Source organism: Cydia strobilella, chromosome 7, assembly GCF_947568885.1.
Source record: "Cydia strobilella chromosome 7, ilCydStro3.1, whole genome shotgun sequence".
NCBI lineage: Eukaryota > Metazoa > Arthropoda > Insecta > Lepidoptera > Tortricidae > Cydia > Cydia strobilella.
Window position 1 is genome coordinate 15,416,904 of NC_086047.1, and position 23,412 is coordinate 15,440,315.

At 34.3% G+C, this 23,412-nt stretch overlaps 2 protein-coding genes across 2 annotated transcripts in view; both read right to left on the minus strand.

Annotated features, from left to right (window-relative positions):
• LOC134742853 (uncharacterized) overlaps positions 1-23,412 on the minus strand; it is a 273,946-nt gene that overhangs the window by 76,383 nt on the left and 174,151 nt on the right. The gene's annotated exons all lie outside the window — the stretch shown is intronic.
• Positions 2,375-19,721, minus strand: LOC134743254 (uncharacterized). The gene is made up of 7 exons (XM_063676663.1): positions 19,588-19,721; positions 10,779-10,831; positions 7,637-8,928; positions 7,136-7,430; positions 5,202-5,604; positions 3,563-3,659; positions 2,375-2,600 (listed from the first exon to the last, which is right to left on the minus strand). The coding sequence occupies exons 1-7, from the start codon at positions 19,615-19,617 to the stop codon at positions 2,434-2,436; spliced, it is 2,337 nt and encodes a 778-aa protein (XP_063532733.1). The 5' UTR covers positions 19,618-19,721; the 3' UTR covers positions 2,375-2,433.

Consider the following 23,412-nt stretch of genomic DNA (forward strand, 5'->3'; position numbering starts at 1 on the left):
AAAATAATAAATTAAAATAAATTAAAGCTTAGAAGTTCATAAAAACTAGACAAACAATAATATTACTGAATAATATATACCTATACATTATATATAAACAAACGCAGGCAGCGCGCTTCCCAATTCAATTTAGTATAGGGGAGAGTCTCAGGGGAGAGTGGAATAGGTACCTACCTACAGATGGATCGTGTAGGTATGGAGGTCTTTGGACCAAGACATTTTCGATTCACACTTCTAAATACTTGTTACTTGTTTTTTTTTTCATTGTGAACCTAAAACGTTCGTTCTATTTATCACCTTCCTCTAATTGTTACGAAAATATATCAGTAAATGAAATGAATGTCACCAGACTACAATTTTATTCGCACACAACTTCCACCGGACTTTTTTGAAGGTCCATCATATCGAAAGCTATTTTCTTTCTTTCTAACTGTAATATTCTGTTGCTTATGGCTAAAGCTCATTTTATTGTTATAACATTAGCGCCAGTAGAATCGATGATTCCGGTATTTTCAAGGTATTTATTGTTTATCGTTATGCTTTGGCGAAGATCCAATAGATAGTCGTAGTCAATAGATAGGCTTAGTATAGTAGATACACTTTAAACAATATGACGTATTCTAATTCTATTCCTTAACTCCTTACAACATACCGAGGGTGTTTAGACTTATGTACCTTTCCAAACTTACATTTACATTAAGTACCTAGTAAAATATGCTTAATTAAAATGCAAGCGCCTGGTGAGGGTAGGTACTATTTGTTTATTTTCATATCTTAATATATTGCATGACCTAGTTAAGTAAATAATACAGGAGTGGTGACAAATTCTGAATTTTATAGTGAGGGCAGGAAGCCCCATAAATATCTATTGTGAATTCCTAACATTTGAAACGCCTGAGCCAATAATATGGCCAGTTATCACAAAGCTAATTTAGAAAATTTTGTAGGCGCCAGCCAACGACATCACTAAATGACTACAAACTGAATTTATCAGCAGACCAATGAGTATAATTAATAGTTCAATGGGTTAGTCAGTTTTATACCAGTAGAGTAGCATCATCTGTTTCGAAATCACTTCAGTTTTGCCTCCAGTTTTTAAGATCTGATTCTTAAAAAACTTGTATTCCTATACCGATATCATTTTAGTCCTCCTTCTCTCTTTTGCTTTTAAGGACTCTTACAGAAGAAGTTACCGAATTTCCACACATAATTAAACTTCCACAAACAATTTAATTGCTTTATTCCTAACGCAAGACAGATTAAGGTAACAAAAACTGGAAGTTCCTGTGACAAACATAATTTCAAGAATTCAATGCTTCCAGTTGACAATTATTTTCTCAGAATGTCGCCGCGGTTTGTTTTCTTTCCTTGAACCTGTTTGGACATTACTCACGAATACCTGTCGTGCGGTTACGTACACAAGTTTTAAATTATTAAGAGGTCTGGATGTAGTTCGACACGTTTAAATAATAGCTAGTGACATGTCCCAAGGTCTACTATATATCTATGTCCATCTGCAGTGCTTAAGTTGTGGGGGCGTAGAGTTACTTGTAAAACAAGTGGCACGTAATGGCTTGATAATACTCTCGTTATGGAATTTAGCATAAGCTTGTAGCTTCTAGGTTAAAAGTGAGTCATGATTTGCGCATCATAGATGCTAATTTACTGAGCTCGTGGTATAGTAAGTGATACAAATAAAATCGTCAATTTAATGCACACAGTTAAGATCTAGATCGCAATATTTTACCCAAGTAATACGCATTTAAGTCTAGTAGGTACTTGTAGCTGATACTTACGCGTCGTTAAAGACAATCGGACCTCAAAACTTTTACTTTTCAAACTACCTAAGCATTTTATTAAAAAAATATACAACTGACGAACTGAAACAGCAACGTTTATTTATTTGCCTGCAAACACCTGCTTTAGCATTTAAAGGCCACAATTCATCTGCTCAAGTACTTGAAATTATCACAGAGTCAATGTACTTTCCTGTGGTTTTTAATTAAAACTGCCTCAAGGGGATTAGCATGTTTGAATGCTATTCCTTACAGAGCCTGTGCCTAATCCTCCGATTTAACTTCCACTTTCCCGGTTACGTAATAAAGGAGCTCAGGGTCCGCTTTTGGCAACTCAAATTGGTGGAGACACTATTTTTTACGAAAGCATCTGCCATCATCATCAATGGATGGCCATCTGACATTTTAGCCTAAAAGTTTAACAAATACATAAGTAAACGCGATGTGATGTACAATTAAGGTAATAATTTATTAAAAAATATAAATGCACATTTGAAAGACTAAACATAATCACATGACACATTAAAATTAATCATCACAATTTTTTTAATTAAACACGGTCCTAATTCCTTACTGACAGTGCCGCTTGTAAGGTAAGACGTGGCTCAGCTTCGGTAATGTACCGATACCTAAAAGCCTATGCTTTATGTTTGTTATTGACTTGGAAGTTAATGCCCAGTTGCGCAGGGTTGACACCCGCGATGGCGGTGGCAATGGGGCGGGCGAGCGCGATGCCTGACACGGCCACGGCGGTGGCATGAGGGCGAGAAGCTGCGAGACCCTGCTCGCCTATTACTGCTAGACCTGCAAGACACAGTATCGTCATCAGAATTTGTATCACGGATCGTTTTACATCACATGTGCAGGTACCGGGATCCCTTTGTTTCCCATAAACGTATTGTTTCGAATCCCGATAGTCAGAAATTAATATCCATATGACTTATGGACATAAACATCAATAGTCATAATTTTTGTTAAGTATAAATATATAAAGTTCTTATAATAAAGATCTATAATATTAAGCAATATAATCACAAAAACTATAAAATTGCTGACTATAACATTCAAAGGTCTATCAATAATTATTCAGAAATATTTTAAGGCATATATATTTTAGCGTACTAATTGTTGCTATTCATATCGTTAAGTGAATCTAGGAAACAAAATCTATCTACTAGAAAAGCGAATCTAAGAAACCAAATTTATCTACTAGAAAGGGTTAGAACTTACAGAACCTAAAAGCTACTAGAAAATTGGGTTAGGTTAGGTTACAACGGCGACCCTTACATAACCGAACTGCTGCTATTAGAAAAGTGGGTTAGGTTAGGTTAGAACTGCGTCCCTTAAAGAACCTAAATGCTACTAGCAAAGGGTTAGGTTAGGTTAGGTAATTACTCACGTGACTACCTATCATTATAACCTGCGAAAAAAGATCTCACAGCAATGATTATAAGCAAGTTTGTTCCCTTCAACATTATGTAATGGTATATCATCTGGACTTTGAATATTAATATCTAACAAATTTTATGACTAACAATAACGATGACCTGCAAAGATCGGAACAGCAAACACATTACAAAGGTAGAGAAGCGCAGCAAGATGTTGGTACAATTCCTCGCCAGTCTGCCTGTGACCAGCACGAACGTAACGTCACGTTCAAAACGTCAGGCCATAAGAAAACGTAAGTTTTAGGCGATTAAGTCCCGTGTTAGTTTAAAATTATAAAGGTAGAGAAGTCATGCAGAATACATAGTAATTTTACTTACCAACAGGTTTAGCTTCAGCAATAGTGATGCCCGCTAATGGGAGTCCAATGTTGTCGTCATCGTCAGGTGAGTCAATACCAACGCCCTCTTCACCGACCTGAAACAGTCTTAGTTTAACCCTTAAATGCATGACTTTTTCTTTTTGCCCGAAATTAATATGTGTTACGTAATTGAAAATTATAACATCGATTCTCACTGCGATATCAGTGTTCTAACACTGCTACCTACACTACTGCGTACTGCTGCTACAGCTGCTGCGCTGATGCTGCTATGCAGCTTCCAAGTAAATTTATTATAATTATCATATTTATGTACCTAAATTTATATATAATTTTCAGTAAGAGATATGAAAAATCTTAATACCATCATATTCCGACATTTCGTCTTAAAACTATTGCTTTTATATAAATTAAAATTTAAGTATAAAATCGGAAAACGGATTAGTTTTACTATTGCAATAATATGTAGGAACAAATAGATTTTATCTAATTATGTATAAAATTAGATGTTTATGGTGTGTAGGCTGCTGATGCATCCTACACTATGCATTTAGCAAGCAAGCAATATTATCAAGCAGCAGCAAGTACTAGGTGGCTGGACTGGTTGGAACAACTTTCGACGACCTCCTAGTCTAGTCGGTAGTGACCCTGCCTACGATGCAGGAGGTCCTGGTTCGAATCTCAGTATAGCCATTTACTAGATTAGATTATTTTATTTCTTGATATGAATTACAATACAAATTTGCCAGTACAAAGTTCATAAGAATTGACATCACGAGCGTCATAGACTGCAATTTATCAACATACAAATATTGCATAATAATAACCATAAAATATTATTTTAATTTTTAGTATGTATTTACGCTGCTGTATGCTGTCCCGCTCTCACACTGTAGCGGCGTGCGGGTGCGCATCCAATGTGAAGACCGCCTTACCGTATTCTCGCGCAATAAATTGCAAATGAGGATAAACGTGCAAAGCTATGTTCAGATGGCGCTGCATAAAAAAAAACCGGCCAAGTGCGAGTCGGACTCGCACACCGAGGGTTCAGTATTTTTTAGTATTTGTTGTTATAGCGGCAACAGAAATACATAATTTGTGAAAATTTCAACTGTCTAGCTATCACGGTACATGAGATACAGCCTGGTGACAGACAGACAGACGGACAGCGGAGTTGGGTACGGAACCCTAAATAGTGCCTATAGAAGTGAATATTGTAGGTTATTGTAAATATTCTTGTTTATGAAGTTAGGAACTACTCGCTCACGACAATATAAATCCCTTAAAATCCGCTTTTTATATTTTTTATCAATGTCGTAAATTACTCGTGTTATGATTTGTAAATTTGTATAGATATAATTGAATACTTACAAAAAAATGTAACCTGAAACGTCACTTTCAAAACAAATCCATAACAAATCCAGTTCAAAGTTCAAAGTGTTTTTGTGAGTCAAACTGATTACAGTGGCGGTAAATAAATATTTGTAGCACTATTACCCTGCCTGATGGCGTGCAAAAACTTGAATAATTTCCTTACATACTAACATGCGAATTACCCTCGACTAGTTTAACTTGATGTTACTCACAAAAGTTCCACATGTTACTTACTTACTGTACAGGCATGCGTTGGCTATACTTACATATTCCTCGTCATTTTCATACTGCCTCTTCGATACACTTTTAAACAAAACGTCAACATTTTCTCCAACTTCATCAATCAGCTTGATAGTATTTGAAGCAGCCTCTCCCAGGGATGCCAGTTGGGACCGGAAACTTTCCTTGTCACTGTTACTTAAAGCACCAGTCTTTCTCCCAAGATTATGAAGCTTTATCAAACCACTAGATAGAGACTGGAGGTTTTCCAGATTCTTGGCTAGTACTTTCGACAAGAGGCTCTCATCTATGTTTTTAACTACGTTTTCGCTGCTTATTCTTTCTTCTGATACTATGACTTCACTGATGATAACTCCTCGATTGTTGGTCTTTACTTCTAGATATTGGCCTTTGCCGCCGCCGTAAAATGGCAGGTATTGGACTGTTGCCCTATAAATAAAAAGAGTTTTGTGTTAAGATACTTTATTTCAACTGTTTTATTTTGGATGTGATGTGACTTATAAGGAATATATAATACACAATAGGATAGGTTACTGGTGAATTTCCAATATGACTTGGAACTCCGGTAGCTATTTAAGAAGTGTAATACTCTTACGGTAGATGTCGCTAAGCGCCTCCCTAAAGCGTATATGAGTAATGTATAGGTAGTGGAAATATTCAATGTCATCGAGTGAAGTCCCGGTAGCTCAGTTGGCAGAGCGATGGGTTAAAGATCCCAGAGTCGCGAGTTTCAGTCTCGGCCGAGACAGTTAATTTTTCCACTTTTCATTTATTTTAAACCTTTGTGGTATTGTTTGCATACAAAATTAATTTAAATAGGATATGAAAAAAATACCATATTCCTGTTATATTTAACGAGCGATTTTTGTTTACACAATTAATTTTTAAATTTCATTTTTAAACTAGGTAAAAAAATTAAACTAAATATTTCATTAACTTTTCAATCTAGTTGATCAATATTTTAAGTTCGTTTTGAAGTATCATAGAACGAACTAATATGTACTCATAAATACTAAGTATAGTTTTAATTTAAAAAAAACTAACAGATCGCCTGCACAAAGTTTCAAAGTAGTTGCGTCTGTAGACCTTGGTCGATATGGAAGTAGCAGTAGGAGAAAAACAAATCTTTTTTCAGTGTGTTACTTCTATTATAAGAAAATTATAATATTATTTTTCAGAACCACCGACTTTTAGGTGGCCGAAGTTAGAGACAAATTTGTTTTTGCAATATTCTTAATAATATAATATTTTTCTCAATACCGTGCCTCCTACTTTTTAAACAACATATGCAAAAACCGGCCAAGTGCGAGTCGGACTCGCGCACGAAGGGTTCCGTACCATTACGCAAAAAACGGCAAATTATTACGTTTGTTGTATGGGAGCCCACATATATTTATTTTATTCTGTTTTAGTATTTGTTGTTATAGCGGCAACAAAAATACATCATCAGAGAAAATTTCAACTGTCAAGCTACCACGGTTTATGCGATATACAGCGTGGTGACAGACAGACGGACAGACAGACAGACAGACAGATAGACAGACAGACAGGCAAATGGACAGACGGACACTGGAGTCTTAGTAAAAGGGTCCCGTGTTTACCCTTTGGGTACGGAACCCTAAAATTACAAAAGCTTTTAGGAAATAAAACAGGATGTTTAATCAATAATTTATATAAATTTAATAACATTAAGTTTAATAAGTACACAAAACCCTAATAAGTCCTTAATTCCTAAATCTACTAGTTATTCAATTCGATTCGAAAAACAATTTCAAGTGATCATTCGAATGTGTTTTTCGAAATCGTTAATTTCAGTCTATTAAAGCATCATTGAATTTTACTTAAACAATATGAATTATGATAAACTGTTTTAGATCAATTATTAGTAGTTTCTTTTAGCCTCTTTCGGTCTATTTTATATCAAATGTATTATTTTAATTATATCAGATTGTGTTCATACAAGTAGAGATCAGATTGGGCATGAGCAATGCCTCCGGGGCCAACTATAGCGGACGCCCTAGGGTTAAACACTATATTTCCCTTCTGCCCAGACCCTATGATCACATGAGAAACTGGATTCGCAATCGCCGTTCCCTTAGGGCCATTTACGGCATGCGCAACTGGTTTCAAAAACAAAGTGAAAGTACTGTCTTCGACAGCCGGCGATTGTACAAAGTTTAATCCATCAAATTGGTACTCTTCCGGTCGTTGGTCGTATCCACTATACGCGTCGTATCCAGAATATTCTCTTCCTCCTCGAAATCTTCTCCAGAATCCCCAACTTCTAACAAGAAAGAAAAAGAAGTTTAGTAAGAGGAAAGAAAGAAAGAAACAAGGTTAAATGAGAGGTTAGGTAAGCAAGAAAAAAGCGTTTAGTTTGATTCAGGATGGTAGTAAATTGTAGGCCCTATAGCAACAATTTTGCCTTCAGGTATTGCTTCTAATAATCTTTGGACCGAACCATCGGTAGCGGCTTGCTGCTGCTGCAGACGAGTCACGATGGTTGAAAGGTCTACGTCAGAGGTGAGAGCCACAACTCGAGAAGATGGCCCGGCGATAGCAAGGCCTCCTGGCTGCGTGTAGGCCAAACCACCAGGACCAACTATAGCTGCTCCTCCCTTTCCAGCAGTTGCTACTCCACCCGGACCCGCAATAGCTACGCCTCCTCTTCTCACTTTAAGCTTATTTATGAAGAACCCAGGATTATACGCAGGCACAGATGGCCGACCTCCAAATAGCGATAGTCCAGCCATGTGAAATCTCAAATCATCGTCTTTTGGCACGGTTTTTGTGCCTTTTGCAGGTGTTTCGGGTTTGACAGGTTTTGCAGCAGTCGTTAACGCAGCGGGTTTGTTGAAAAACTTTTTCAGTTTTTTTGAATTATCCGGAATTTTCATATTAGGAGCTTCGGTAGAGACAGTCCTTTTTCTGATTGCTCTTGCTTCTCTAGCATTTGATTTAGTTTCCGGTACGAACAAATTTACATTTTCATTTGTATCTCCTAATTCGACTTCAGTCATTTCTTCAGTACCGTCTTCTATAGCTTTTTGCTTTCTGTTACACACGTCAGCGTTTTGGCCATATTCAATGAAATTGTTCCATCCGCCGCCATGAAGGAAGCCAAGTAATGGATCTTTAACTAAAATAGGAAAATATGGCGCTAATGGCCAATTTATATTAAAAGGAAGTGAAATCGGTGGTCTCTGTCGTGACTGGAATTGAGAGTCAGACTCTATGGTATTAAAATAGTTTTGTGCATATCTATCGTATAAATCATTTGATGGTGAAGGCATAACGAGAACAGGTATACTTGTGATATATGGGACACGTGCCGTAGTGCTCTGCGCTTGATTAGCAGCCGATAAATCAGCTGGGAGTGCTCCATAATGCAATGCTCTTGAATTGCCATATCGAATCTCATTAATATTTTGATTTGCAAGGTAATTACTCTCTTGCTTCTTTTGAACATTAGAGTAACTATTTAGTTTGCTATCTGATATAATTTGCTGTATTTTCTCCAAAGTATATGCGTCCAGCACGTAATCCCCAAGAGTATGAGTTTGCGAGTTTTTGTTTCTCATCCTATTGGGTTTTATTAGTCCTTTGTTAATAGCACTTATTTTGTCTAAAATCTCTCGCGTATTATTATTATCAATTTCAGGATATCCAATTTGTTCTCTTGGTAATTCTTCATCATCGTTGATGTCGTCCGATACTTCTTCAGGTATATCGAATCTCACCGAAGACGCTGACCTGAAACGCAAAAACATATTGACGTCACTACTTGTTTATAGATATTATTATTTTAAACACCTTGCCCAAGCTTGTTATTAATTCAGCGTGAAACCAAAGAAGACATACTATGCGCAGGCGTTAATTTCATCGACAAATTATGCTCATTCATCATCATCTTCGTCGCGTTACCCCAGCTTTTTGCCACGGCTCATAGGAGCCTGGGGTCCGCCTGGCAACTAATCCGGAGAATTGGCAGAGGGACTAGTTTTTACGAAAGCGACTGCCATCTGACCTTACAACCCAGAGGGAAAACTAGGCCTTGTTGGGATTAGTCCGGTTTCCTCACGATGTTTTCCTTCACCGAAAAGCGACTGGTTAATATCAAATGATATTTCGTACATAAGTTCCGAAAAACTCATTTGGGGTTTGAACCCGCTAGGCCACCAACGCTCTGACAAATTATCCTCATTATTTTACTAGTCTTAGTAATTTTGATAAGCGAAACTACGTAAATATTAATGTTTGCTATTTTACATTTGAACTCTTAGTAAGCAGTGTCAAGCGTTAATAAAATCACCATAAATACTTGAACCATGACAACGCCCGGTGAAGTACCTCCGTCCACTAGTATTACATATTGTGTGCCGTATGGATTAAACGCAGAGGAATGAGAAGTTAGTAAGAGCAAGAGAAACCGCAAAGAAAATCTTTTAATTTGTAAGTATAATAAAACAATTTATACTCTTCAAGACAATTCGGCTTTTTGATGTTTTGTATCAAAATTGTTTAACTTCCAAAAGTGCCTATATTACAACTCATATACTCTGTAATAAATTCTCAAAATTGTAAAAGTACTAAATAGTAAAGATGCCATGGTCATAAGTTTTCCAGGTAGTAATGTTCCAAGGTCAAGTGAGTAATCAATAAAACAAACAACTGTAGCTCTAATGAAAAAGAGTACAAAATGTACAAATCTTGTAAAGCGTAGGTGTACTTAGTTATGAGGAACTTGTACCCTATATCCCCTGCACTGACCGAGACTTGTACCCCTTTTCAAAAGCGACGACACATTTACAATTAACTAGTAAGATCTAAATGCTTACAAAGTATTTACTTATACGATTTTAACGTGGGATTTCGACATAAACGACTTAGACACAAAACGAGAAAGTTAAATTAATAATTATGTTCCTCTTACTCCTTCACAGACATTCTCGACGTTTTGTGTTGGTTAGTTGTGCTTTTGATTTATTACATGTGCATTTCCCGATAATACCGATCTACCATTTACGTAAAAGCGCAAGACCTTTTTACACGTTTACCATACTTCAGTGTACATTATATTTTTTCCATAAATTTTATGTATGACATTACACAGGACAGTCAAATATTTTTAGTTTACTATTTTGTCTGTCATATAAACTTGGATGGAAATCAATACGATCATAATTATTAAAGGTATACTAATATTTGAAGCGAACGTTCTTCCGTGGTAAATGATACAAAATCTAACATTCATTTTTTAAACGTTCAAATCTTTCAATGTTGTTGTTATGACTTCCAACCAAATAATCACACCCAAGAACCCAAAAACATAATCAATTAAGACTTATAATTAATTACTACATTGCTATATTTCTATCTGTTATTCATAATTTGTCTTTATAAAAGCCTACGTTATGTTATGAATTAAAAAAAAAAAACATTTAAAAAAATATTACTACTGGCTTTATTTCTCATACTTAAATATTCAGTGCAATATTTAAAGTATCTCATGATTAAATTCAAATATTTATTTATGTGGATTTAATGATCCACTTTCTAATGAAAGTATCAAACATGAATGTGCATATTAAAAATATACTTACTCGCTGTCAGAAGGCCGCGAAGATACCTCTAAAAGGCAGCATGTCAGCAACACCTGGAATTTTAGATAATACATATATTAGTTTAAGTAAGCATCATTCGTTCTGTATTTAAAAACCGGCCAAGTGCGAGTCGGACTCGTGTTTATACAATGTATTTTTTATGTGAAACGTGAGTGAAATGTCTAAAAAACCCGTAGGGGTCGGATCAAAAACTAAGTAATTAAGTCCGACTCACGCTTGACTGCACATTTATTATAGGTTTTCCTGTAATCTATAGATAAAGAACTATTTTGTGTACTTTTTTTCAAAATTTTAGACATTTGAGAGATAAAGGGGGAATGGTCATTTTTTGCCTATTTTCTTGAATAACTTCTAAACTGTTTATCCTAAAACTATAAAAATATATATTTGAGATTCTCACAATGAGCTCTTTCATTTGATATGTAACGCGATATAGTTTGAAAAACTTTATTTTTTATTTTCTCCTTTACCCCCGAAAGTGGCCCCCGTGTTTATAATTCATTTGTTTACGTTACATGTCCGCCTTTGGGTCACAAACTTACATATGTATACCAAATTTCAACCTAATTGGTCCAGTAGTTTCGGAGAAAATAGGCTGTAACAGACGGACAGACAGACAGACAGACAGCCAGACGCACGAGTGATCCTATAAGGGTTCTGTTTTTTCCTTACGAGGTACGGAATCCTAAAAATAATATTTTAAGCATAAATTGTAATAATGTTCTAATTAAATATTTTAAGTTAGAATGTCTTGTGCAAAATATTGGTTAAGTAATTAGGATGCATTGTCATGAACACTAACATAAAATAACACGACTATTCAAAACTGGTAAAAGGCTATGAGTACTAAGAGACAATGGGAAAAGTAAGTTTGAAGACAAGATAAAATCTTTAAAAGGTTGTTAATTTTTTTTATATCTACATTATGTGGGCTGTCTAGAAAAACTAGTAAGTACAAAGCTTGAGTTAATAAATCGCAAATTACTTTGCACAGTTGTGCATACATTAAAAAAAATTCGGGATACCGGTTTTACCCTGAATTAAACCTAGCTAAATCGATTTTGCGTTTTTGCAAAATCTAACTATTTAATCGAAACAGTACGAGACATGAAATAAGACTATGAAAACGGATTATATCGCGTATATTGAATTTATAATACATCCCGACGTTTCGAACCCTTGACACCCGTGTCACCCGTTGACCACGAACGCTGTAAAGGGTTCGAAACGTCGGGATGTATTATAAATTCAATATACGCGATATAATCCGTTTTCATAGTTTTATTTCATGAGTAACTATCGCGGTAACCGAAGACAATATTAAGTACGAGACATTTTTGTGAACTGATTTACATATAAGTAATATTTATACAAATATTGCTCGTTTAATCACAATCATTTTATGGATGTATGCCACTATTGAAACTACAAATTACGAATGTAGGAATAAAATACGAATGTACGAATGCAGAATACATCTATTGACCGATATTTTTTAAAGCGTTCCAGTTCACACGATCTATTGTTTCGGAAACAGCTGCGATTAATGCAAATTCGGCAAATTTTCACCTGGCCCAGTTTCCCAAACAATGCCAAGAAAAATCACCGATAAGTACTTAAACGTGGTATATTGACCTATATGCATGATGAATCCGAATACATAGTACTTAACTAAAGATAATTTTGATCTGAGAAAACATACCATTTTAATTTCAGACTTTTTCTACCTCTTGTTATATCAAAAAACATTTAAAAAAATACTGTAAAATATTTATAATTACATAATAGTATTGAGTTAGTGTTATGACATATTTTATTAGTTACTATTTACTACACGAGTAATATATTATCAATAAAATATCAAGGAAAAAATCTTAGACTACCTGATTTCATATAAGTAGTTTATTTGGTTCACTCGGTATAATACCTAATTGAGAGTACAAAAAATTGGACTAGTATTAAATTACTTAGTAAAGACTACAAAGATTATAGAATAATATAAATTATAGTAAGTAAAAAGAGCTCTGTGGTCTATTTCGCACGCGAGAAACTGTCGTGGGCATCGCGGCGCACTCGTGCTAGTGCTTAATGTGCAAACAGTTTTTATTGCTGTTGTGTGAAATACAAAATTAGCTTCGTTTAAGACTAGACTACCTATATAATTATATTATTAAAACTGTTTTATAATAGTTCTCCTCGTAGTTTTAATTAAACTTTTTTTTATTTAATAAAATACAGTGGTATTCTTAAAATATAGTCATTCAAAACTCGACAATGAGTTTGCACAACTTTGCCAATTTTTTTCAAGTCCAGTAATTTCACTTGATAATTCTGCATTTTACGTAGGGTAATGCAATTACTCAAAGAAAGTTCATCGATCTCGATGACAAAAGGGTACTTATAAATCGAATCCTTAATTTAGAAAACCGGTTGGGATTTCTCTGCATTTGTTTATTAAGGACGTGAAGTCATCATGCACTGGCCACATTCACATTTATTCAACTATGTAACATTTCTCCAACAAACAAGACTTTAGACTCTTTAGAATTTTTTAGAAGAATAATCAAGATAGACTTATAGAAATTTGAGCTTTAAAAAAATAAATATGCCTTTAAAGCTTAAAGGTCAAATAAACTTTTTCCAGTTTAGTAGTTGAATTAAAGTAACCATATTTGTATTCATTCCAATAAGGTATCCGAATACCTAATGCGTGTTTTTATTATGTGTTATTATCACTTATAGAAATATTTCTTTAGATTAATCTTTAAAAACGAAATGAATTGATGTCTATATTAATAATATGTTGAAATCGATCAAATTACTTTTAATGTAAGTGAAAGTACTAGCTTTGAAAGATGTCGATTTTGTGATCAATTTTTTGTTCAAAGTGAAACTTTTTGCACCTCACGTCTGCACCGAACTGGATTTGGCGAAGAAAGTGAAACCCAGTCTTTGGCATAGGCATCCTAAATTAATGTGTTTAGTATTTCGTTGTTTAGTATAAACATATTTACCATATTTACATAATTACGTTATGTATAAAAGTGGTTCACTCCACTTTCCTTTCCAACGTGTATATGCAAATAAATATTTAATTTCTCTAATAATCATGGCTCCAGTACAGATAAATATCTTGATTAATTTTATTCTATGAACGATTATTTTGTTGACCGATTATCATGTTTCGACCATAATACCTATGTTGAAACATGCATGAGATGATATTAAACATATTACATGAGAATACAGTAAGCTCACGTTTTTGTTATGCGTGGAAGGGCCATGTTATGAATCAATCAAAATATAACTTTTTTTACTGTGCATACTAAATAATTAAATTTATGTAAGTATCTCAGGAAGACAAAAGTATAGAACAAAAGACATCAACGAGCTTATTATTATTCACAATGACAACGAGCTTCTTTTACAGTAAAAAGAAGCTCTATCGTTTGGATTTGTCCTCTTGTTTGCTGCGACACGTGATTGGTTAGTCATTATAGTTTCATAATTAATAAAAAAACAAACATTTATTGAGAGCATCCCTGACTCATAAGTACATAATACAAACAATACAAACATTAAACAAAACACAAACATTAACCCGATAACATTAAAAAATTACAACATTAGGGTAGGTAACCGTGGTAAACACATTGACACCCCTAGGAGGGATTGTAATGACTTCATTATAGTTGAGTCGGGAGACCACAGTGAAAAGTAGGCGATTATAGTTTGGTATGACGAAGTTAAAGTCAACCATTAAAATCGACGAGTAAAAATTTTTTTTAATGCTTAACCGTGTTTAATATAAACTTGAAATTAACCCAACGTTCTTGGCTCTTCATTGGCTCGACAATTCATGGTCCGGGAGAAACACGGTCCCGTTTTAACTAATAAAAATATAAGAATCGCGATACTGAATAAGTATAATAAGTGTAGGTATATGTACTTACATTGAAAAATATATTCAAAGACCCTGTTTGACCAACAAAAATACTTTCATTTCAAGTAAAGTCTACAAACTGTGTCAATTAGCAAGTGTTGGCGGCGAGCCAAAAACAAAACATAAATATTGACAATATATTGCTTGAGTGGGATGGAAAATTCCATTCTAAGAAAACTTGTAGGTGATATTACTACTATACTATTTAAGTATTAAAATTTAATTCTGAGTCTGTTATGTATATAAACTGAATTCTTTTCTTTGGCAAAAAAAATAAGTGCTTTCCTATTGCCAGGGAGGTTTTGGAATTATACTAAGCAATTTTGACGGTGAAAAGAGCGTTTGAGGGAAAACCGACAGCACGCCGCCCGGTCGGACGACCTAGGTACCGATCGGCGGATGTGGTGGACGCTGATCTGCGCGAGCTCCAGGTCCAAGACTGGCGAGAAACTGCACAGGACCGGGATCAGTGGCGAACTGTCGTGTTGGAGGCCAAGACACACTTTGGGTCACTGCGCCAGAGGAGTAAGTAAGTAACTTTTACTATGGGACCAACCACGAATTCGCAAAAAAAATTTACCCTCCCATAGAAAATGGACCAGCGAATATGTATGAAACACCTAAATTTTTTTTCGCGATTTCGGGGTTGGTCGCATAGTGAAAGTTGTTCAGTACCTATAATCCCAAAACCTCCCTGGCAACGGGAATGCACTTACTTTTTAGCCACCGTGTATATGTTATGTAGACAAGTAACTTGTATGTATTTACTAAAGTCAAGTATTCACAGATTTAGTATTCCGGGGGATTACGTTTACGTAAAAGATGAATTAATGAATTGGGCACCTTGGCCATGATAAAAATAAAAAAGTTGTTAAAAAAAGTAAAAGAGAACATAAAATTAACAATGTGTAGGTAACTGTGTGTTATATAGGTCCCAAGTTATGAATTCACAATGAGGGCTATCGTTTTTTTGCTCACCAGTTGGCGCCTCTGTTGATGGTGGTCCAAAAGACTATAGAAAAGCTGTCAGTCATTGAAGTGACAAGTGACATTTGACATTTCGAACTATGGAAAAGACCACCATCTACACTAGCGCCCCTAGCGGCGAATTCATACGCGTTAGCCCTCATTAGTGGCATTCATAACATGTCACATACCAATTTAAATAAAATAAATATCTACTGTTAATATTATTCTAAGGACATAAATAGCTTTGTTATTCCACGAGTTATATTTAAGATAAGTGACCGCTACTAGCACTTAACACACTCAGATCGCATTGGTATACTCTTAAAGACCACGTATAATTATGGCTGTTTAAGTTAATTTTAAGAAACCAAACTGGAACAGGGCCTGTGCCAGTGTAACAAAAAATAAAAACGAGTTTGGTCAGGTATTGAAGACAATTTCTTTTTTCCTTTTCGTTCATACATATTTTGGTTGCTTAAATTTTCTTTAAAATAAAGGTTATATGTACTTATTACAAAATAAAATTATTACGTTTGTACTTAGTTCGAGTTCTCGAACTCGGTGGATAAATAAAATTGCTACCTATTTAACCACCACACTTCAATCAGAAAATGCACTAAAATATAAGTAGTCTATACATGGTGGCAAAAAAATAAGTGCATTCCTGTTGCCAGGGAGGTTTTGGGATTACACTGAGCAACTTTTACTATGGGACCAACCCCGAAATCGCGAAAAAAAAATTAGGTGTTTCATACATTTTTGCTGGTCCATTTTCTATGGGAGGGAGGTTTTTTTTCGCGATTTCGTGGTTGGTCCCATAGTAAAAGTTGCTCAGTATAATCCCAAAACCTCCCTGGCAACGGGAATGCACTTATTTTTTTGCCACCCTGTATATCTGTAGATCTGTACCCCAAAGACGCTTTCCCGTGCAAGATTGCACATAGTATTATCAGTACAAAATCACAAGTACCGTCAACAACGGAAGGTAACAACTGTTTCCTTATCTACAATGTTTAGAGTGCGTGACACTACTTTAGAGAGAAGACAATATTAAGAAGATAAGTTGTAACATTATGGTTATAACGGATTTATTGTTGTTAAAGGCAAACATAGCAAAAAAATGTGTTGCAATTAAAAATGTCCAGGTGGGTTGCTAAACAAATAAACGTAGTTAAGGACAGTTAAGGACCTGTACAATATTTCACCATCCATATGAACCTATGTAGGTTTTACATAATATAAATTTACGTGAACGTGGATCCGCGCAGCGCAGTAAGTATTGAATTCTAATTAATTAATTATTACAGTTAAATTATGGAATATTATAGTTTGTCTGGTTTGATTTAAATTGCTCTCAGATTGTTATTACTTTGTCACTAGTCACTAATCATGTCAATCAGCCCTAATCTTTGTGACATTACCAAGCAAAAGAGCTCGCCTACTTTAAAATTCATCACGAGTAAACTGCATGCCGGGAGCTACTGAGAACAATATCTCGGTCAAATACGACATACATTGTGGTCAAAAGTACCATCACAATGACCAATGACACTAGGGCTCTATAACCAAGGTACATTTAGAAACAGTGCCATACCCAGGTTAACGATAGAAGCGTAAACTTTCAAAACCCGTTTAGGTAAAAGTTCTGTTGAAATGAGCTGGAACCGTTTATTGTCTAAGACAAATATATGTCACTTTCTGATGTGAATTAAGGAGTTCGGGGATAATCTGCGGTAAAAGCAACGGCGACCGTCATATGCCCACATGTTATTTGGATCTTAATATGACAGACTTATTTTATTAATTTAAAAAAATAAATAAATATGACTTGCAAGCTTTTGACCATACATATCTATATATTATACCTACTTGTAACTCGTTGTACCAATGTGTAAGTAGCATAACAGTTTACACTTTTTTCGATTACCCAGCGTAATTCCATTTAACCTTATAAACTATTTTGATATTCTATTGTCAAGGTAAGTTATAAAATAATTTATTAAATCACTACCTAGTTTATAACATTGTGCCAATAAAGTTAATGACACTTTGCATCAATGTGCCAAAATAAAAAAAGAAGAATATTTAAAGTTTTTAAATTGTATTCAATGGAGCCTCAATTAGCACCAATAATATATATTGCCGATACAGTTATATTTTAAGGCAACGAACTCAGAGATTTTCCTCTTTACCCGTTGAAAGGTTATTAACACATCGTTTTTTGTTGCGTAATGTGTGCCAAAGTCATTAAATAAAGCGGTTCAAAAACAATACTTGGTAAGAAAATTTTGTTTCTCATAGTTTTCCCTATATTTTTATTGAAAGGCAAAACTGAGGAACTCCTGCTATTGAAAAAAATACTATTTTAAGCATATGTAAAAAGCAATTACGACGATTAAAACAACAAACTGCTTATAAACTGGAATAAGTGCTAGAGTTGCTGAAAAGTTGAAGACAGGATTATCGGCTTAATTGGGAGATTATCAATAATATATCCACCTCGGCTTGTTTTTGGAACAGTTGATAAGTAGCCTAACAACTAGATTTATATACACTTGTATTAATTGGTGTCCGACCTATTTTTTTTCATAATTTCCTGCCAAAAACCAAAAGCACATATACTTAGTTCAGATTTAATGAAGAGTATGTGCAAGATTTTAGACTTGGTATTAGTTATTAGGTAAGTAACAGGGTACCCCAAACGCGAACAGACACCCGCGTCTTCATACGAATCAGGGTACTAATTAACTTTGCATTATCAGATGTAGTCGAACTTACTAAGTATGTAAGATACCACATTATTATTTCAGCTTTAAACAGGCGCCAAGTATTAGTTAAAAGTAAAACATAGATAATCAAACAAAATATTGTAAGTTAATAATGAGTTACGCACGCAAATTACGATTGCAGTAAGTTTCAACGTATTCCGGTACAGTGTCGTATTACGGTGATCCGTATTTGTACACACATTAGGCAAATTACCTACAGTTACAACAATTAAGTCAAATCTTTTAGATAATTATGACGTAAATGACACTTGCGTGTATGTAAATAAGTTAATTTTGTTGCATTAAAGACAATTCCTATTTACCTAGTTGTATATTATAAATTTTATAAAGAACTAGAGCTTGTAAATATTATATATTTCGACTGTTCGTTACTTAGTTTGTAAATTATGTTCGTGCTATATAGATCGTGTGCCGTGTTTTTAAGAGACTTGTCAAAATTATTAATTTTGTTTGCAAATATTTCATAAACTAAGATGGAACGGATGTATCTTACAAGAGATTGTGTTTTTAATCACTTACACTAACCCTTCTGAAAAAACAAAAAATAGAGCATAAGCTCTCGAATTAAAATCTAGAAGAGGGAACCTACCCATCGTCCCAAAGCTATATCATCAGCATAACATTATATTTACTGAAACAATAATCTGCAGTTTAGATGCACCATTTCCAATTATCCACGGTTAAGGAAACAATTGCAACAATGTTATGTTGCATCTACAAAGTTTTAGTTCTGAATCGTCTCTTATGTTAAGTTCGTTTAAAAGGGAACAATTCCTAATTGCAATTAAAGTCAGGTATATTGTTCAACAGCAATTTCAAAATTCTATAACAAAACGAATTTGGATAAATAATTTTAATTGTGTTGACACATAATGTGTTCATTTTTCGTATTATTATAATAGAATAAAGTACATAAGTGAAAATAATATATCTTTGACGTCGACTGTACTAAAGTCCTTTGTAAGTACAAATGACAGTAAACAAAAAATGTCAGTGAACTTTAACAAACAAGTTAAAAAGCACAGGACGACAAAAAATACGAACTAAAATCAGTGTTTTCATTTAAAAATATTGTAAAGTAACTCACCGAAAGTATGATCCATGAGTACTGTGCCATTATAAACAAGTGTAATAGTTATTTAACGATTAAAATGTAGGTATGTGAAATCTGTCGGCGTCAGAACTCGTGCTCAGTCCACTCGCGAATGTGGATCTCGGAGGCTTCGCGGCAGCTTTTGCTAAGCGGCGCGGGCGCCCGTACCACGGGTCACTTGAGAAAGTGTGGACGAGTTTGTTTGCTGTGGACGGTTTTTATGAGGCTTATACTTACACTTCACCGTATTTGTGCAAATACGACTTTACATTGCTTTTTTTATACGGTATGGATGCAACACGAATTGTTGGGCAAATATAACAAGCTAAATAAGGTAAAGGTTAAAGGTACCTCAAGATAATGTGGTAATAAAACTTGTATTAATTTTACTACACTTAAAAAATACGCAAAATATATATTTCATCAGATACAACAAATGTCATTGTTCTCATTATAGAAAAAAAAATGTTAAATAATTAAAATTATAGTAATATCAATGCCGACCTGCCTGAAGTGTCTGGCCTAGTAGGTAGCCCCGACCGTATCTATGAAGCCGGTGGCCAAATCCTGAGCACGCCACATCATGAGCACGGATATTTTTTCCTGAGTGATGGGTGTTTTCTATATATTTAAATATTTACCTATATATCATTATATCTATTATATAAGAATATAAAAAAATATATATATCGTTGTCTAAGTACCCATAACTCAAGCCTTAGTGTAATAATGTCCTATAATATTTATTTAAGTATTTATAATTTATGAAATGCCCGTTATCGCCATTTAATAATTCATTTTTAATTTATTATACATCTTTTCTCTGGCAAATATTAACGACAATAATGACTTAGTAATTGGTCTAAAGTGCCTTAGTTTAGTAATTTTCCATGGGTGAAAAACATTCGAGTTATCATAGTACGAGTAGGGTTAATAATGTGAAAGTCGGACCATCCTGTCAATTAATAGCTTTTACAACTCATTATGCTTAATTCCCTCGATTTTACACTTTTGTGAAAAGTTGCCAAAATACACGACCTCGTTTTAAGTCAAAATATTATCCATTATTTTTTTATGAATCTAACGAGCTCAAAGTCTATCTGTATTTAAATTCTAACATGACATACAATTTACCAATAGCTTTTTAGTGAAGATTGAATTCGGCGACACCACTGCGTGGCTCCGTTGCGTCGTCAGGCCCCTGTTTCATCTGACAGTGAAAATTCGCTGTAAATTGCTGGTCCAACAAGTAGATATTACTTATCAACCCAAAAATGGACAGGACATTATCAGTGACAATGTCACCATGGTGAAATATACTACCTATTATACTTACTTTACTCTTTGAAATATACCCTTAGTCTGGCTATGCACAAAAATGCTCACGTTTAGCTCATTGATGATTAATGATGATGATGCGTCCCAATGGTGTACCTTAATTATGAATTATTTATTTTATATCTTAACGCATCATCTTCCAAGAGGGCTGATTATACGTGAGGGCTACAAACCTCGTTTAAGGAAGTTGATTGCATTGTTTTACTGCTCAGAAACGAAAGGTAACAAGAACCAACGAACATCATACATTAATCCTACCTTCTGTATTTCAGTTATTGTAATTCACTTCCAGAATCACAAACAGTGTTTAAAATTCAAGAGATGAGCTGCAATAATTACATTGTTGTATTTGTTTGCCAGAATAGTTTCACCTTCGTTCCTTTGAACTAATTTATTTGAATGATTTTCGAAAATTGTTGGTTTTCTTACCCCCTTATAAATGTATCATTATTCACCTAGAACTCAAAATTTTTGGCCTTTGTATGTAGGGTTGGCCGACTTGGTCGACCTGTTATAAATAAAAATATGTTTTCGCGTCAATATTTTTTCTTCTACTTTTTCCTAATTAGAACACGATACCGAATATGCCCGTAAGGGACACGGATCCCCACTATTTGTGCCACAACTTGTATACTTACATCAAATAAACTTCACCAACTCATCAATAGAATGTTTTTTGCCAAATATACACACTTAATTCTAACTCTTAATACTGTCGAACGTTGATTTAAGAGATAATCTTATCTTGTATCTGCATTATAATTACAAAGAACAATAATATCTTAATTGTAGTAAACGGTTTTTGTATACGGAATTTGAACGGATCGCTTAAGCGGCGTGTAAAAAACCTATTATTTATCGACGTATCAACAAGATAATGCCTAAAGGCTGAGAAAGGAGGTGCCGTTAGGATTTTTTATGGTACGTACAATACCGTAAAATGAAGTCTGTACCTATATAATTTATTACCTAGATAATTTTTACTCTTTAATATCGAGATACATTGACTGAATTATTTTCTTTCTTTTCTAAGTGTTTTATTATATTTCAATGTCCTTCAATGGTTGTTTTACTTTTCAAATATTTGGGCCGATTCCTTCTATATAAAAGCCGAGTAAAAGAGGATTATAAGTACATTCTTATTGCGTCTGTAATTATAACATTTTCTGTGTCCCGGGGGCCCATTTTTAAATTTCGCTCGCTCGATTTCGTGTTCTCCCTTTAATATACTATCTCCACTACTAGTACTTCTACTACTCCACTACTACTACTACATTAAATATGCTACAGTCGATTCTTGTTAATTCAAACAGGTTTGATAATTCGAACCTCTGTAATTCGAAGTTATCACCATTGTAAAAGCTTTTTAGGCACTATTTCTGATTAAAAAAAAGTTATTGATCAGTCTCAGCAATGTGCCTTGAAAAATATTACACTTATTTCCGAAAGATTCATAATTAATTAATTGACATTATGACTGTATGTACCTTTTGATATTGTTAAAAACTTAGCAGTTAATAAATAATAATTGACTACTACTCAATAATTCGAACATATTTTTTCTCTCAAAACTTTCGAACCATGTGATATTTTGTACACGATAATTCGTAATATTTTAAAAGTCCCTTGAGTGTCGACTGTAGCTACATATACCTATACATATGTATATGCTTTTTATTTGGATATAATTTACGTATAAGTAGTAGTAGTAGTAGTAGTAATCACATTATTGTACACAACACAGGTTTACAAAAATAAATTATAGTAATGGAAGTACAAAGGCGAACTTATCCCTATAAGGCATCTCTTCCAGTTAACCTTCAAGTAGATGAGTGGAAAACTATAGCCAGGTCAGATAGACAAACTTACAGGATGTACAAATTAATATTTAAAAAAGAAATAACACTATAGATTAAAATTCATAAAATACATACTAGCATACATACATAAAATACTAAATATATATTATATAATATATATAAATATCACAAGTGTAAGAAAATAAAAAGTGTAAGAAAGGAAAGTTGAAGAAAAGAAAATAATAAGTATCTTTAATTGTAAGTTCAATCCGTACCATGCAGGTTTATAAGTATGCAAGGCATTCTCTAAGACAGTTAACAGTTTTCCGAACCTCTCCATTTGGAGTTTTATATCTAAACGTTCGCAAAATAACAAATTGTGACGTTTTCAACCAAAAGGTACCTCATTGTCGGTTGTCGATAAGGTTGATTTCTAATTGAAGCTATATGGAAATAGCGCCTTACTGACAAGCGACAATAAGTACCCTTTTGGTTGAAAATGGCACAATTAATGCACCGTTTATTCAGATAACCAACCTAGTCTACCTACTATCTTAGTCCATTGCTAGATGCGGTTGTTGCCAAAAATGCTTTTTACAATCCATTAAATTCCATTTTAAGATACTCTTGTCGAAAACTTTCCAGGTAAAGCGAATTCGCCCTTATTTCGAAGAGAATAATG

Excerpts from the sequence above, each read along its gene's own strand:
- LOC134743254 (XM_063676663.1), bottom strand. The coding sequence starts at position 19,617 with ATGGCACAGTACTCATGGATCATACTTTCG. Across the intron at positions 7,431-7,636 it reads GCAGCAAGCCGCTACCGATG|GAGGAAGAGAATATTCTGGA; the intron begins GTTCGGTCCAAA and ends GAAGATTTCGAG. Across the intron at positions 2,601-3,562 it reads TGCTGAAGCTAAACCTGTTG|GTCTAGCAGTAATAGGCGAG; the intron begins GTAAGTAAAATT and ends TGTGTCTTGCAG.